This window comes from Danio aesculapii, chromosome 15 (genome assembly GCF_903798145.1).
Source record: "Danio aesculapii chromosome 15, fDanAes4.1, whole genome shotgun sequence".
NCBI lineage: Eukaryota > Metazoa > Chordata > Actinopteri > Cypriniformes > Danionidae > Danio > Danio aesculapii.
Genome location: NC_079449.1, coordinates 11,420,699 through 11,439,738, shown reverse-complemented (window position 1 = coordinate 11,439,738; position 19,040 = coordinate 11,420,699). Strand labels below are relative to the sequence as shown.

The 19,040-nt window shown below is 36.9% G+C and overlaps 1 protein-coding gene across 1 annotated transcript; it reads right to left on the bottom strand.

Moving 5' to 3' along the window:
- Nucleotides 1-330: 330 nt before the first annotated feature.
- Nucleotides 331-17,469, bottom strand: LOC130241836 (C3a anaphylatoxin chemotactic receptor-like). The gene is made up of 2 exons (XM_056473799.1): nt 17,100-17,469; nt 331-1,298 (listed from the first exon to the last, which is right to left on the bottom strand). Exons 1-2 carry the CDS (start codon nt 17,101-17,103, stop codon nt 343-345), a joined length of 960 nt encoding a protein of 319 aa, XP_056329774.1. The 5' UTR covers nt 17,104-17,469; the 3' UTR covers nt 331-342.
- Nucleotides 17,470-19,040: the final 1,571 nt, after the last annotated feature.

The window sequence follows — 19,040 nt, the reverse complement described above, 5'->3', positions numbered from 1 at the left end:
TTAGTACTGATTAAAGAGAATAGAAATAAATTATGTACACAACAATGCTTTTAATCCAATAAAATAGATGAAGAGGTCAACAACACAAAAATCAACAAAGACAGACTGAGACTTAAATACACACACCAAACTAAACAATTAAATCAGCCCTAAGTGAATATACAGACACTGAAAACAAGAACACAAAAGTAAACCAAGCACAAAACCTGGATTTATAAAACTATAATTTACAAGATATGTCTTAGACAGAAAATTATGCTTAATAAAGATGTCAGTTTAACTGTGATAATTACAGTATTAACAATGATTGCAAAACCTTTTTTTCCCCGCCAAAAAAAGTTTTTACGTTTCTAGCAATTCAAGTGTGGTTTGTTCTGCCTGTTTATCATTTCGTGTCTGTCTCATTTCTTTAATGTCCAGATGATCTTCAGCAAACGCCGTCTCCAGCACCAGCACCAGAGACTGTTTCAGCTTCTTCTTATAATCATCACACATGAACACGTAGAGAAATGGGTTTAGACTGATGTTGAGATAAACCAGGTAGAGAGTAAAACCAAATAGCATCTTAAATTGATCAGTGAGAGTCCAATTATTATTTTTTGCCCTTACTATCCACATCCAGCAAACACGGTTTGGAAATGAACAGATGAAGAAAGTCAAGATTACAGTTATAATGAGTCTGTATGACCTGAAATGCTTCCTCATTTTGAGGCGTTTGATTTTTACTCCAATAGCGATGTATGAAGATGCAATGATCAAGAAGGGGATGAGAAAGTTCACTATAAATCCATATGTGACAAGAATTGTATCTGTAATCTTAAAAACTTTGAAGAAAGGGAAAATGAAGCCGATGGATGAAACCCAGATGATGATGCAGATGATTCTGGCTTTACACAGAGTTCTGTTATTTAGAGCCCAAACAGCCATCCATGTGCACAGGCATCGATCCAGACTGATAACTGCAAGAGACCAAACGCTAACAAACAGATTTAGAGATGTTGTGATGGAGAAAAGGTACTCTGTGAAGGCACTGTGCTGATTGCTCAAGATTAAGGAAACTCTTGTGATTGAAACTAAAATGAAGATGAAGTCTGCAATCGCCAAATTCAGAAACCAAATGGAGTTGACTGTCGTCTTCATTCTGCAGCCGGCCAGAAATATGACCAGCCCATTTCCAATGAGACCCACTACAGAGGTTACAGAGAAAATGCAGATAAGAAAAATCTCAAATCCCTTCTCCACAGTGCTCTTGTCTGTTGAGTTTCCAGTCACATTTTTAAGCCCAAAACTGCTGTTTTCTAAACAAAGAAGCACAGAAAGGACTGTCAGTGTGTCATTGTGCTGCAGTGTGAACTATTAGCTATTGGAGTATATCTGATCATGCTCCTCTCATACATTTTAATAAAACCTCATTAGAATAAAACCAATAATTATTCTTTTATATTGAATAACTTTGCATTTGCAGTGTGTGGATTCATTAGAAGGACATCTTTGTATGAAGGGTCATTTGTTTGAGAAAGTAAATGTGTCTCTTGTGCTTAATTTTATGGATTTTATATTATCTCTGTGCATTGTTTGTGTTATAAACAATCTTGTATTTATATTCTGAGAGGTTTTCATAAACATATAATATGCATAGTAAATATTACATTCTTACCCATCTTTGAGGTGTCAATGCAGTGGAAAGAGTCTAGTCTTGATCTTGATCCGTCTTCTTGCATATGCTGTTTTATACCAGCGCAAACCCTGGTGCGTCTCTATTGACTAATAAGGCTAAATATGGTCATTAGCAATCGAACCCACCGCAGAACCTTTCCTGTTACACTAAATTTTTCTGTTGCTCAAACACTGCTAGAAGTACAAAAATCCCAGCATGCATTGCAGTATGAATACCTTCTATAGTTCATCGATGCTACAGTTTTCATTATTTGCTGTTGATTTTGTTGATTTTGTCACTTCTAGGGCCCGTTTCAGAAAGGAGGTTAAGTGAAAACTCAGAGTATTTTAACCCTGAAATGAGAGAAACTCTGGGTTTTCCGTTTCAAAATGGCAGGTTTGTTAAACTGGAGAAAGCAGGGTTAGTCAAGCCTGTTCCTAAAAGAGAGGTAACTTTAACTCAGAGTCAGTTACTGTGGTAACTTGCTCTGTGAATCTAACCTGGTCAGGAGCAGATTTTATTCTTTCAACTAAAGTTTCTCTCGGTCTCCTCCCCTTTTTTAAAGACGAAGTGGTATTTCTCGCCTTAGCCTTACGTTTCCACCCAGCTATTTTAATGCTCATTTTGGAGATGCGCATAAAAATGATTTATGGAAGCGTCATGATGCACATAACTTTTGAAAACATGCATAAAAAACGTACTTAACTGAGTCGGATAAACATTTATTCGAAATAAAAGATGAGCATAAACTACGATAGAAACACTTTTACTAAACAAATTACAGTATGTACATTAAAAAAGGTTTGTTATAAGAGATCATATGATGATGAAAATATGTGTGAATGGACAAACCAGCAGGCTGAGCACACTGTTCTTAAATGTTGATTTGGTCATTTATTCTAAAATGCCTTAACCATTTCAGAATTAATGTTATTATATTATTAATGACCTCCAGATCATCTGGAGCATATCAAGAGCGTCTGTTCTCCATGTCTCATGGCTTCAAACACCCCCGAATGTTTTTAATCTCTCTATGAATCAACTCTGAGTTCAAGTTTAAACTCCGAGTTGGTTGAACCTCCTTACTGAAACAGGCCCCCAGTCTCCTGATTGTGAGTTTTGTTCATTCTGTTAATTGTCACTGTTGTTGAGGTTCATACATGGATTATTGATGTCTCTGTGAGCATGTAGTTGAACCATAGAATATTTTAAATCTTCATTCTGTGGCATGTGCAAGGATGTTATTCCGTTACCTCTAATAATGGATTAAATATGGTTAACATCAGTTAATTATATTATTTCATCACAGGTTGTGCCTCACTTTTATTGTTTTTATTTTTTTACTTGGCTTGTTTGCTGTAAGGTGATGCGGTAGCGCAGTAGGTAGTGCTGTTGTCTCACAGCAAGAAGGTTGCTGGTTCGAGCCCCGGCTGGATCAGTTGGCATTTCTGTTTAGAGTTTGCATGTTCTCCCTGTGTTCGCGTGGGTTTACTCTGGGTGCTCCGGTTTCCCCCACAGTCCAAAGACATGCGATTACAGGTGAATTGGGTAGGCTAAATTGTCCATAGTATATGAGTGTGAATGAGTGCGTATAGATGTTTCCCAGAGATGGGTTGCAGCTGGAAGGGCGTCCACTGCGTAAAACATGTGCTGGATAAGTTCGTGGTTCATTCTGCTGTGGTGACCCCAGATTAATAAAGGCACTAAGCCAAGAAGAAAATGAATGTTTGCTGTGAATGAATAAACTTTTCAAGCAAAGTACTTAAAAGCTACAGAAGCCCAAAAGAAAATTAATATTAAAGGGCACCTATAGTGAAAAATCTACCTTTTCAAGCTGTTTGGACAGACATATGTGTATAGTTTATAGACCGTCATATTGGGGTGATCTAAACACACCCAGTCCTTTTTTTTTTAATTTAACAACATAAAAATGGTGGACCAATTGGAGCGGTTTTCAGACTGACTGCAACTTTACGTAGGAGTGCAGTCCCACCGAATTGATTGACAGCTGCGCGTATTAACATGTCCCGGTAGTCACGTGTATAATCATATCAACAAGAGAGGACAAGTGCAAAGCAATCAGGAATAAAAGGTCTGTTCAGTTTGTTAGGATCATCAATCATCATCAAACGTGATCAAGAGTGAGTTTTACAAGTTTAACATGTTTTAAAACAGAGCATGTGTGTAATCAATTACAGCGATTCACTTCAATTATAAAAGAAGACTCTTTAATCCTGGTTTTTGGACATTAAATCAGGTTTATTTTGTTCTTTAACAAAACAGATATCCATACAGCAGTGGAGATTAACCTGTATCCTGTCACATATGCGTGCAAAAAGAGTGCAAAGCTAAACGCGCTTTGTGTGTGTGTGTGTGTGTGTGTGTGTGTGTGTGTGTGTGTGTATGTGCTGCGCTGCGCTGCGTGTGTGTGTATCTGTGTGTGTGTGCGTGAACTTTGTAATGACATTGTGCGACTCATCGTTAAGTTGACTCAACACAACAAATGCATCAAATACCCATTGGTAAAGTTCTTACTGTAGTATTTCTCACAAACGCTATGTGAGATCTGCTTCCTTTGTCTGATTGTTGTCTGAGGCAGCCGAGGGAGGAGATTAAGGCACGCTGAAAGGCACATAGAAACAGTAGGCGGGGAGGACTAGCCTTAAAGGTGCAGTACAACAAAACTGCCACCTAGTGCAAAAATGTATAAAATAGAATTTATAAAAGATATTAAAAATCTGATGGGTGTTTTGAGCTGAAACTTTACAGACACATTCTGGAGACACAAAAGACTTCTATTAAATGTGGAAAAAGGGGTAACCTAGGTGGCCTTTAAGAGGTCCATGGCTATGAGCCCAACTAAAGCAAACACTTTTGTCCATGATGGTGACTTTAGTCTATGTGTTCCACATATGTTTTAAGATAACTGGGCCACTATAGGCTCACAGCCACATTAGCCAGAGCTAAATGTGTCAAATATTTGCCAAAAGTGGCCCACATTTCTTATAAGATAACTGGGCCACATTTGCAATAGTATCTGGATGCAGCCTTTATGATGCAAGCTGAGATTGCATCACTCAGCGACGCAATGTCAGACACAATGCACTCAATGGAGCTAGTGACGTCACTGTGACGGGTAGGGTTAGGGGTGGGGTTAGGTGAGCCCTTTAAAAAGCATTGGATGCATATTTGCCATATCTTCCCTGGCCCACAATAGGCTCAAATCCACATTAGCCATAGCTTACTGTGCCGAATATTTGTCAAAAGTGGCCCACATATGTTTGAAGATAACTGGGCCACATTTGCCATATCTTCTCTGGGCCACTATAGGCTAACGGCTGCATTAGCCAGAGCTTACTGTGCCAAATATTTGCCAAAAGTGGTCCACATACATTTTAAGATAAGTGGGCCACATTTGCACTTACATGTGTGAGTCAGGTTTAGACCCAGATTAACCTTAAATGACTATGCCACATTTTTGCCAATTGTGGCCCACATTTGTCCTCTGTTAACTGTTTATCATTTTCCACATGGGCCGCATTAGGCTCACATTCAGATTACATTTTGCCATAAGTGCCAAATCTTTGCCTTTAAATGGCCCAAATATGAATTTGAGTCTTTGGCCCCCCTTTGCCATTGTACAGGTGGGCCACTTCAGGCTCACATTCATTTTGTCTGGGCCGAAGGAAGACCACCAGTGCCGCATAACTGCCTAAAGTGGCCCACATTTGCATGCTATCTGGATAAATAGACTGAATAAATGCAATTCTAGAATGCTGCACAGTGTTTCAATAAAACTACAGATTGATTCTTACTGATTTTATCTGTAGGGTTTGGTAACAAAAAGGCCTTTGCTCCTTAAAATCAGTGCTCATGCGGAGAAGTCTCTGAAGTGGGGTAAGTGTTTTCTGTGTCTGTTTTTCTAATAAATTTAAGATGTTATCTTTTTACAAACAGCATCCTAATTGGCTGATTTGTTCTTACTGATTAGGTCATTTTGTGATTTTGAGGCTCCTCTTTTGTTCTCTGGTTATGACTGTTCAATGTTAACACTTAGAAAAACAGCCTATGTGAAATATGTCACTCCAAAGTTATAAATACTCTTAAAAACTGTCTGTGTGCTCTTGCGTAAATGTCAATTAAGTGGAAATGGTGGTTTCAGTATAGTGTAGAATGTTGCACAATGACTAAAGAAATGCACGCATGTGTAAAAAAAACAAATCTTGTCTGTTACCACCCACTGCCACTTACTGTAATCTAGTAACACTGACGAAGGCTCACAGCCAAAACGTTTGTCTCCTTTCTCCTGCTGTTTATTTAATAAATGACTGAATATGGACCATGTTTGTTACTTGTCATTACAAGAATTTGGCGACTGCACCAAACTTATCTGGAAGAGTGCAGTGTTTACATTTGATTGTTTACTAATGATAGAAATAAGCACAGTTAGAATAGCTGATAAGTGAGAGAACTTCAACTAAAACAGATCATTTGTATTCAAAATGGTTTAATACCAGTATTTTGGTTACAGATGTCAGCAGAAGATAAATCATTATTGTACCCGACCATTAACAATTTCATTTGAAAACCGGTCACAAATATGACAAGAAGCCAATTTCCAACGTGACCCAGAACTAATATGATGATGTAAAAGACTCCAAAGACCAACATGCAAATGGATGAATTATGAATGGAAGAATATGTGTTATGATTTTGGTCAACTTTTCTGTATCTTCTGACCACAAAGCAAAATGCAGTGAATACAAGAAGAAAGCAGGTGCACTGAATGTTTGCAAATACAAAATGTGTAGGTCACTGAGCACCTAAAAAAAGTCTAGATTTAAATGATAAAATATTCATTCATTTTCTTTTCGGCTGAAGCTGTGGTCACACTTGACTTTTCCTTCCATAGACTTCCATTCATACGCACGCGAATGCGTCAGACCGGAAACGCGGGATCATGCGTTGTTTCGCAGTTCGCTGCAGTGCAAAGTTCAAGCTTTGTGAACTCTGACCTGCGAAATCACATCTCTGGACTGCGTGAGACCAATCGAGGATCAAAACATGACCTCTCTGGACAGAAATTTAAAACATGGAGCAATCGCTTGATTTTTTAATGTCTAAACATCTTGTTTAATCCCGTCCCTTTTCGCAGCGCAGAACGACAGAATTTCGCACACACAAACTCTGGTGTAACCGCAGCTTTAATCTCTTTATTAATCTGCCACAGCAGAATGAACCGCCAACTTATCCATCATATGTTTTACGCAGCAGATGCCCTTCCAGCTGCAACCCATCACTGAGAAACATCCATTCACACTCATTCACACACACAACTGACAATTTAGCTTACCCAATTCACCTGTACCACATGTCTTTGGACTTGTGGGGGAAACTGGAGCACACGGAGGAAACCTACGCCAACACGGGGAAAACATGCAAATTCCACACAGAAACTGACCCAGCCGAGGCTCGAACCAGCGACCTACTTGCTGTGAGGCGAACATGCTACCCACTGCGCCACCGTGCAGCCCTAAATGTTAGAATAAAATGTTGAAAATGATATTCAGGACCAATAAAATAATAATAATTCACATTTGTCAAAATTTGACTACCAACCCTACTAATAAATCAAAGTATTTTCATTTATTTTTATGTCATTCCCCTGAATAATATGTCCTTTTAAAGAGGAATGTTGTCATGATCACCAGTGATCTAACCACCAGAGATCGCTGGAAAACATTCACACAAACTACAATCCTGCCTCATAATGGACTACAAAACCCAGTCATGCAAAACACACACACACACACACACACACACACACACACACACACACACACACACACACACACAAAACCGGTTCCAGATCCTGACTGATTAGACACTCACAGCTGACACTCATGACCACTGATTATTTGGACTATTTAATTTTTGGAATTCAGGGCAATGGGGAGGCAGATAAAATAGCTAAAGAATCTCTACAACAAAATGAACCTATTATAGACATCTCACTAAGCAGAGCAGAAGGGAAAAGCTTAATCTTAGAAGCTTGTCATAGGAAATGGCAGAAAGTTTGGGAGTCCAATAACACAGGTAGATGTTATTATAAGATCCAAAAAACAATAAAGAGAAGCAAAATATCACAATCTTAATCAAAGAAGTTATTTTAACGTTTAAGAACAGGACATATACATTTAAATCAAACATTATACATATTGGGGAAACATGAGACTTGTTTATGTAACATGCCTAACAGAGGAAACCGTGGAACAGGTTTTAAAAAGGTGCAAAGCACTTTAAAATGAAAGAAGAAATCTTAAAGGAGGTGCAGAGCTAAGGATACCAGGATTTCACAATAAAAGATTTATCAAAAGATGGTTTAGATTCAGGGAGAGAAGTAAAGGCAGTTATAAGATTCATTAAAATTTGTGGATTATACAATAGAATTTAGGAAACCAGTTCAATCTCTTCACACTCCATCACAGTACGTGGTGATATGCACCTCTGATGTTGGTTCGCAACTTGCCATAAAACCAAGAACACATGTTGCGGAGTATTGTTAAGCTGTTACTGTCCTTGTGTTTTTCCTTGATTTCCTGTTTCCAGTGATTTTGACTTTGGACTGTTTATTGAGTTTTGATTCTTTGCTGCCCACCCTGAATCTCTCCCCACCCTGAATCTCTCCCCTGTTTTTGGGTTACGCTTCTGGGTTGTCTACTGTCCTGTTTATGCTGATATTTGACCCCTGCCTGTTTAACCTTTCTCATAATAATGCTGCATTTGGAACTACCCCTGTTAGCATAGCATCCCTACGCAACAGAATACTCAGCCACATGTGTGTGGAACAGAGGGGTTTAAATAGTCCAAATAATCAGTGGTCATGAGTGTCCGCTGTGAGTGTCTAATCAGTCAGGATCTGGAACCGGTTGTGTGTGAGTGTGTGTGTGTGTTGCATGACTGGGTTTTGTAGTCCATTATGAGGCAGGATTGTAGTTCGTGTGAATGTGACTGTTTTCCAGCGGTCTCTGGTGGTTAGAATGCTGGTGATCGAGGCAAATGTATTGTGTTATTTTATATAATTATTTGTGACCCTGGACCACAAAACAAGTTACATTGTTTCTTTTTAGAAACTGAGATTTATTCAGCTTGTAGTGATGTATAAATCTCAGTTGATGTAGGGTTTATCACAAAATAGGGGAATTTCGGGTCGAGATACAACTATTTGAATATCTGGAATCAGAGAGTTCATAAAAGAATCCAAACATTTGATTCTTGGAAATGCATAAAACTAATCAAAAACCACTTATTTATATATTTAATGGAATGCAAGCTTTACTTAATATTCTAATGATTTATTTTCATGAGTCACACGATCGCCTCACAGCAAGAAGGTCGCTGGCTTAAGCCCTGGCTGGGTCAGTTGGCATTTCTGTGTGGAGTTTGCATGTTCTCCCCATGTTCGCATGGGTTTCCTCTGGGTGCTTCGGTTCCCCCACAGTCCAAAAACTTGCAATTGGGTAAGCTAAATTGACCATCGTGTATGTGTGTGAATGCAAGAATGTATGGGTGTTTCCCAGTTTTGGGTTGTGGCTGGAAGGGCATCCGCTGCGTAAAACATACGCTGGATAAGTCCGGCGGTTGGCGGTTTACAATTAAGTAAAAGTAAATTACTAAATTAAATTAATAAGTACATGTAGGGAGTGATCTTTCCAATTTTAGGTTAACAGAAAAGTTCAGGTTTATGGGATGTTGCATAGTTGGTATATTTTCCCCAGAATGAAATAAATTGTTCCATTTTCTGATTTACAAATGCGGTAATTTGTTCCATTTTATACATTTCCATTGTAATTTCCATCCACTCATTTAGGGTAGGACTTTCATGTGACAGCCATTTTTTTGGTAATGCTCTTTTTGACAGCTACCAATAAAATATTCATTAGATATTTATCCCTTTTTAACCATTCCTCAGGTATATGTCCCAAAAATAGAGTTTTACAATCAAAGCTTATTACAGATTCAAAGATATTTTGTGTATTTCTTTTCAATATTTTTTAATAGCCGAGCAGTCCCAGAAAATATGATAATGATTCGCCTTTTGATTTCCGCATTTTCTCCAGCACATAGACAAATTTCCAGCATGACATGATTTCTGGGAGGGTGTGATAAAAAATCTTATTAAACTCTTCCAACCAAACTCCCTCCATTTCTGTGATTTAGAACATTTCCATTGACACCTCCATATTTTTGTCCATTCATCCTCAGTTATAATAATTCCCCCTTCTTTGTCCCAATTACTTCTAATGTAGGTAGTTGAGTGTGTTTTAATATTTAACAAACATTTGTATATACTGGACATCATTTTACTTTTAAGATCTGACTTGTATGCTTTTCTAAACAAATCCATTAAACCGATCCTTGTTTCCTCCCCATTTTCCATCATCTTATTAACAAAATGTCTCATTTGTAAGTATCTGTAAAAATCTTGTGCTTCTAATGAATATTTCTCTTTAAGTGTCTCAAAGCTGTCTAATATACCATCTTTCAATATGTCACACAGAGCCATAATCCCTTTATTTATCCAGTCTTTGAATCGAGTGTAATTTATTTGGTGTAAATTCTGAGTCGTATGCGCACCATTTAAGTGGCATAATGTCATTTTTTTAAGTTTATGTTCTGTTATTATGGATCTCGAAACATTGAGAGTGCATTTTATCCATGGGTTGTCAATAGCCTTAATATGGTCTTGTAAGTTACTATCTGCCAGGGTTGCCTGTATAGGAATTGAAGATATTCTCTGCTCTATGTTTTTCCATTGGGCTTCATATGATGGGTTACACCAGCATATTATGACTCCCATCTGTGCTGCACAGAAATAGTCTCTGAGGGAGGGTAATCCCAGCCTGATCTCACGAGAAAACGTAAGTATTTTACGTTTTGTCAGTTTAGTGGCTAATTCGTACGAGTTCATTCGTACGAAATTGTACGATTTTAAAAAGGAAGCGTGGCAACTAACCCCACCCCTAAACTCAACCATCATTGGGGGAGTAGCAAATCGTACTAAATCTTACGAATTAGATCGTACGAATTCATACGAATTAGCCACTAAATCAAAAAGTTACGAATTGCCGTGAGATTGTGTTGTTAATCCCCAGCCCCCTTCTTCTTTGGTTAGCTGTAATGTTTTATAACGAACTCTAGGTTTTTTACCCTGCCATATAAATCTTGATAACATTTTATCCCATTCATTAAACTGGTTTTGGTGTATTATTATAGGTGTGGTCTGGAAAATGTATAATAATCTAGGTAAGATATTCATTTTAATAGACTCAATACGTGAGCTAAAATCAAAAAAGGGCATTAAATTTCATCTTTCCATATCCGCTTTAATTTTTTTAACAATAGGCTGATAGTTACACAAATAATTTTGTGAGATCTTTTGGCACAACGATGCCAAGATATTTGAATGATTCTGTTTACCAATTCAACGGGAATCTATTTTTAATTTCTCTTGGCACTCTGTAATTGTATGAAAGTATCTGTGTTTTATTTATATTAATCTTATAGCCTGTTAGTTGTTGTTTTGTGTCTTTACGAAAGTCCCTTATCTCCTCCCTTATCTCTTTTGTCAGACTTGCCGCGTCACTCAGGTGGGTAGCGTTGTTAGCATTAGCTTCGCTATCTGGTCCATGTGCGTGGGAGCCGTTGTCTACGTTTTCTTCGTGTAAAGTTTCTCCAGCAGTGCATTTTTGTTTCTGTCTCTTCTTCCCATACTTGCCCCACTTATCAAGCAAAACGAGTCAAGAAAATTATATTTTTGATGATTTACTGGGGCTTGTAGACGATTTTCTCGGAGGAGCCGCTGTTTAAGTTGCCATTCAGAGAGATGACGTCACTAAAACCTTGATAAATGTTTCATTATTTTATTCAATCTTGTTTCTATATTTTACACTTGTTCATTCAAAATTTTGAAACCTCCTGAGTCTTGCTGACTATGCAATCTCTCAAGCACAAGCATGCCAGTCTTGGTCACTAAACAGAGGCGATTAACCACTATTCTTTTTTTTTGTGGTGTTCCCAAAGATCTGCTATCCAATCATGCCATGATCATTACTATAGAATCAAGCAGACCAATTTCCTCAAACTATTAGTAATCACCATATGATTTAAATAGTATTATACGTTTAGGGATAAAGGCCCACCCACATGTAGATTGGTCTCAACAATACTCTTATTCTAAATAGAGAAAGTCATTATTAGCCTGTACAGTCTAAGTATACTTGAGTTAATGCCAATGTGTTAGTCGGAGTTCTAAGAACATCATTTAACGTGCCTAAACGAATAGGGCATGGGGGGGATAACTGGGAATAGAACACAGCTAGGAACGCTCTGTTTACAAAAACAATACTCGTTCCTCGAGAGGGGGAACGAAAATGCTATGTGGAAACTTCCACTATGGGGATTTCGTCATGGTGGAAGTTTCCACATAGCATTGAATTCCCCTCCCGAAGGGGAACTATGCTTCTAACTACAGCTGCAGGTGTAGCTGCAAGCATTGAAGTTTGCGACGCAGTTTGCGAATGTTCGTTGGAACAATGGATTTGGGAAACGCCAAATCAACTAACTATGTTTGTAACGACACAACTTGCGACCTTAGTTGGGTAACGATGGTTTTCAGAAACGCAACCCAGGATGACTAATGGACCATGGTTCAGTTAATACTAAAAACAGGTTTTTAAAGTCAGCCAATACAATTTTTACCAAGGAGACACACACACACACACACACACCTATAAACTAAAAATGACTAGGTAAACACACTTGGTTTTTGTTGAATATTTAACATGTTATACACACACACACAGTTTTAATTTACAGAATTATTAGCCCCCTTATAATTTTGTTTCTTTTTTAAATATTTCCCAAATGATGTTTAACAGAGCAAGGAAATTTTCACAGTAATTCTGATAATATTTTTTTCTTCTGGAGAAAGTCTTTTTTGTTTTATTTCGGCTAGAATAAAAGCAGTTTTTAAAGGTCAAAATTATTAGCCCCTTTAAGCTATTTTTTTTTCGATAGTCTACATAACAAACCATCATTATACAGCAACTTGCCTAATTACTCTAACCTGCCTAGTTAACCTAATTAACCTAGTTAAGCCTTTAAATGTCACTTTAAGCTGTATAGAAGTGTCTTGAAAAATATCTAGTCAAATATAATTTACTGTCATCATGGCAAAGATCAAATAAATCAGTTATTAGAAATGAGTTATTAAATGTTAAATATGTTTAGAAATGTTTGAAAAAAATTTTCTCTCCGTTAAATAGAAATTGAAAATAAATAGGGGGGCTAATAATTCTGACTTTATCTGTATAAAGTGTTCAGCATATATAAGCACCCCACTGGAGCTTATCTAACAAAATAACTTATGATAACAGTCAAAAAACTTGTATACCCACATTTATATGTTATAGAAAAATATTAAATACAAATTTTAAAAAGAGGAAAAAAGAGGAAGTAAAAAAAAAATAGTTAAAATATTGTTGCCTGTAATTTATTATTTTATTTTTTGCAATATTTAGCTTGAATTCAATGGTATTGTCTTTAAATTTCTAAATATGTTTAGTGACTAAAATATTAGTTCAACTGACTCTTAAGAAGCCTAAGAAGTTTGGCAAGGTAAAACTTTGATACATAAGTTATGTCAACACATTCAATCCAGATAAGTTAACTTAACTCAAAATATTAAGTTAGTGATAACTAATTAATATTAATATATTAAGATTAATATTTTATTATTATTCAAATGGCCAAATTCTGACTGAGGAAAGTTTAATGTGCTGGCCAGTTTTTATTTACCTAGGCGTCAGTTTTCAATTTAAAACAAGTTTCTAAAAAAAATAAAAATGTAATGATAGATGATGATAATAAATGTATTTTAAAAATAAGTATCTCTTCATAATTGTTTATGCAAAATTTCCATTAGTTGTAAAACTGTAATATAAAACTTAGTTTAAATGCACATTTGTAAATAAACAAATTTAACTTTAACTTAAAATAGTATGCTAAGCAATTTGACAAAATGGTAGGAAATATTTTTTGGTACATCAAAAAGTGTGGTTATGATAACCATTCGACAAGCTAATCTAGCAAAAATTAGTTCTTAAAATGTCACTAAAATGCAATATTTATACTAAAATGCAATATTATATTAATTAAATAGAAAATCTGCCAAAAAACTGCAAAAAGGTTCAGTTTTTCAGAAAAGAAAAATAACCATCCCTTTCAATAAGCTGGCAACAGGCCTGATAGTGTAATGTTAGAATGATGTTTATTAACTGATAAAGAGAGAGTTTAATAAACACTTCCATTTATTTTAGCCATAGTGCAAACAAAACCTGTCTCATATATCAGTATTACGCCTATCCACAGGCTCTTTTTTTTTCTGACAAACTGTTTCAACCAAAATTCCACACGCTACTCTGAGAGATTAAAGAACTGGCGCGGATCACATACTTTTACATTTAGCTGTTTATACTGCAGTTAGTTTTCAGGGGATATTATTCACAGAATATATCAGCCTGTATAATGATATACCGCGTTTAAGCTGAGAATAAACACATGAGCATTACCGGCATTATCATGATGGACTCATTCAGTAGCGAACTTGCGTTTATGTGACTTCGTTGAAAAAACCTAATGACTGCCTTTTTTTGCTGCCGCCATCCTCACTTGTGTGTGTCACCCAACACACCTTATTCTTGCATGGAAAAAACAATCCACTGCATTTGGCACTGCTTGTATCTAAACGCAGCCACACCCCCTCACATGACAGCAGGGAAAGGCACAGCCAATCAAAATTTCCATATGTGTTTTGGAGGTCAGAGGACTCGAGGAGAGAACGTCATTTAACGCTTTCTGCGTGTCTAGGTTAATGTTGACAGCGAAATTTTTTTAAGCGGATTAAATTATTGGTGGGGACATATCAAGGGTCGATGGATATTGGTGGGGACGCGTCCACCCTAAATCTACACCCCTGCGACAGCGCACATACAGAGACACACAATGACAGAAAATGCGTGCTCGACCCAAGAAAATTCGAGCTGAGCGAGCATAACATATAAGACATGACAGGACTAGTGTCTGGACTCTGCCACCATTAGAAGAATTAACAAGACCGGAGTCCTGACAAAAAAAAAGCTTTAAAATGATTTTAACAATTTAGCCAATATCATAAAAAGTCCTTAACTGGTCAGTACATTTACATTTACATTTAGTCATTTAGCAGACGCTTTTATCCAAAGCGACTTACAAATGAGGACAAGAAAGCAATTTACACAACTATAAGAGCAGCAGTGAACAAGTGCTATAGACAAGTTTCAGGTGTGTAAAGTCTAAGAAGCAAAGCATTAGTAATGTATTTTTTTTTTTGAGAGAGAGTACAGTTAGTGGTATAGCCAGAGAGGCAGTTAAGATTAGGAAGGAAAGTGGAGACTAAATAGTTGAGTTTTTAGTCGTTTCTTAAAGACAGCAAGTGACTCTGTTGTTCTGATGCAGTTAGGGAGTTCATTCCACCAACTGGGCAGATTAAATGCGAGACTTTGGGAAAGTGATTTCTTCCCTCTTCGGGATGGAACCACGAGGCGACGTTTATTCACAGAACGCAAGTTTCTGGAGGGCACATAAATCTGCAGAAGTGAGAGCAGATAAGAAGGAGCAAAGCTAGAGGTCGCTTTGTAAGCAAACATCAGAGCTTTGAATTTGATGCGAGCAGCAACTGGCAGCCAGTGCAAATGGGTGAGTAGCGGTGTGACATGTGCTCTTTTGGGTTCATCAAAGACCACTCGTGCTGCTGCGTTCTGAAGTAGCTGAAGAGGTTTGATTGAATTAGCTGGAAGCCCGGCTAGCAGAGAGTTGCAATAATCCAGTTTGGAAAGAACAAGAGCTTGAACAATGAGTTGAGCACAAACCAAGCACAAAACCTGGATTTATTAAACTATAATTTACAAGATATGTCTTAGACAGAAAAGTATGCTGAATACAGATGTCAGTTACTGTTTAACTGTGATAATTACAGTATTAACAATGATTGCAAAACTTTATTTTTCCCCAAAAAAGTTTTCTACATTTCTAGCAATTCAAGTGTGGTTTTCTTCTCTTGCTCATCTGTTTGTGTCTGTCTCATTTCTTTAATGTCGAGATGATCTTCAGCAAACGCTGTCTCCAGCACCAGCACCAGAGACTGTTTCAGCTTCTTCTTATAATCATCACACATGAACACATAGAGAAATGGGTTCAGACTGCTGTTGAGATTAATCAGGTAGAGAGTAAAACCAAATAGCATCTGAAATTGATAAGTGTGAGTCCAATTATTAGTTTCTGCCCTTACCATACAAAAATAGCAAATATATTGTGGAAATGAACAGATGAAGAAAGTCAGGATTACAGTTATAATGAGTCTGTATGACCTGACATGCTTCCTCTTTTTGAGGCGTTTGATTTTTACTCCAATAGCGATGTATGAAGATGCAATGATCAGGAAGGGGATGAGAAAGGTCACTATGAATCCATATGCGACATTTGTACCTTTAACCTCAAAAACGTTGACGTAAGGTAAAATGTAGAGGATGGATGAAACCCAGATGACGATGCAGATGATTCTGGCTTTACTCAGAGTTCTGTTATTTTGAGCCCAAACAGCCATCCATGTGCACAGGCATCGATCCAGACTGATAACTACAAGAAACCAAATGCTAGCAAACAGATTTTGTTCTGTTGTGATGAAGAGAAGGTGGCCTATAAAGACACTGTGCTGCTCGTTTAAGATTAAGCAAAAATTTGTGACTGAAAATAAAAGGAAGATGAAGTCTGCAATCGCCAAATTGAGAAACCAAATGGAGTTGACAGTCGTCTTCATTCTGCAGCCGGCCAGAAATATGACCAGCCCATTTCCAATGAGACCCACTATGATGGTGGAAAAGAAAACGCAGACAGAAAAAACTCAAATCCCTTCTCCACAGTGCTCTTGTGTGTTGAGTTTCCAGTCAAATTTTAAGCCCAAAACTGCTGTTTTCTAAACAAAGAAGCACAGAAAGGACTGTCAGTGTGTCATTGTGCTGCAAAATTCTGAACTATTAGCTATTGGAGTATATCTGATCATGCTCCTCTCATACATTTTAATAAAACCTCGTTAGAACAAAACCAATAATTAGTCTTTTATATTGAATAACTTTGCATTTGCAGTGTGTGGATTCATTATAAAGACATCTTTGTATGAAGGGTCATTTGTTTGAGAAAATAAAAAAATAATGTGTATCTTGTGCTTAATTATATGGATTTTATATTATCTCTGTGTATTGTCTGTGATATAAACAATCTTGTTTTTATATTCTGAAAGGTTTTTATAATTATATAATATGCATAATAGATATTAAATTCTTACCCATGTTTTGAGATGTCAATGCAGTGGAAAGAGTCGAGTCTTGATCTTGTTCCTTCTTGTTTGTGTGACCGATAGTTGGTTTTATACCAGAGCAAACTCTGGTACATCCTGATAAGACTAAATATGGTCATCAGCAATGACTATCAGCATCAGGAATATAGTTTACTGATTCATAATCAAACACAAACAAGTTGCCAACGATGACAACTTTCACTCTTGTTTCACACGGAATGCTCGCGGCCAATCGCGGGTCATTAACAACATCACAGACTTAATATCAAACATACAAGTGTAATTACAAACATGCTGTCAAGGAACAAACTTACTTGCCAATAACTTTACCCCGCACTGCACAATGCCTCATGGATGGAAACCGCGTCTCACTCAAATGACTCAATACCACTTCTCATATATGGGCTGTTTCTCAATATGCCTTCTTCAGTGGTCTTGCGTTCTCATGTTCCTGTGTAATGTCATCATCAGCTGCCAAAGTTCAGTTCCAATCAGGCCCGGCCCTGTACATTTGGGGGCCCTAAGCAGAGTAATTTTGGGGCCCTACCTTGCTCTAAATAGTGGAGTATTGCCATTGAAATCCGGCCCACAATGATTTTGTTGCTTATTAAATGCAATCAATGAAACAGAAAAGTATAGCTTGATTTCTTCTACTTAACAATCTGAATGACTTAAACATTTTAAAACAGCACTGCTTTTGTCAACTAGCAGCTTAAAAAATGAAGACTTAAACAATCTTTAATAAAGGGAACAGTGATTCCTAGTTTGCGCAATTCTCCAACTACGGGCACTTTGAGCCTTGTGAAGTTGAGTAAAAAGAACTTGTTCAAAATTAACGTAGCATAGCTTCATAAGTTTAATCAATTTGTCTAGTTTTAAGATCTGTAAGAGGACAAACTTAGATATGAAGAGAAATTGTTAATATTTAACATTTTTTTCCATCGTGAACTCGACAAATGTCAATTCCACCACATCTCAAAACACAGCTTTTATTTCAAAATTAAATAAATTATGGCACTCAAACATTGTCTAAGATGATTTTTGTATCTATTTTAACCAATCTTTCCACAATATATATAATAATTTTACATATGTCAATGAAATTAATTATTCCCTTAGGACCAAATGCTGAATTGTACACCTGACACACACTAAAATGTAATATTATTTTGATTAAGAGCTTATTAGAAAATAAATAAACTGAATTTGTATATTAAATAGAGCATGAATTGTGAATACATTTTTAATGTGTGATGAGAAGTTTTTAAATATTTTTTTTTTAAATGTGTGTGGTGATGGAAATGACAGGGCAGTGGTGGAAATGACAATGAATCAGTGTTAATGTAGAAAAACATTAGATATTTATTAGAATAAATATTAAACTCTTAAACTCACACTTATTAAACTCAATTTACAAAACTACTAAGCATAACCCCACATTTTTTGCATGTGTAAAGCTGAAATTTATTTTAAAAACTGATTTGTCTTGCAGATGAACATTAACAGTGCATACTGTACATAACTGATTATTATTCAAATCTTATATAAATTCATTTTAAAATAAAATGAATTACACATCTTTAGGGGTTAGACAATAAAACTGAAAGGCCTGGTTTTAGAGCACAATAATTCATTAGTGCGGTGGCGCAGTTGATAACACTGTTGTCTCACAGCAAGAAGGTCGCTGGTTCGAGCCTCTGCTAAGTCAATTGGCATTTCTGTGAGAAGTTTGCATGTTCTATGTGTGTTTGCATGGGTTTCCTCTGGGTGCTCCGGTTTCCCCCACAGTCCAAACACATGCGCAATAGGTGAATTGGGTAAGCTAAATTGTCCGTAGCGAATGAGTGTATGGGTGTTCTCCAGTGATGCGTTGTGGCTAAAAGAGCATCAGCTGCGTAAAACATAAGCTGGATAAGTTGGCGGTTCATT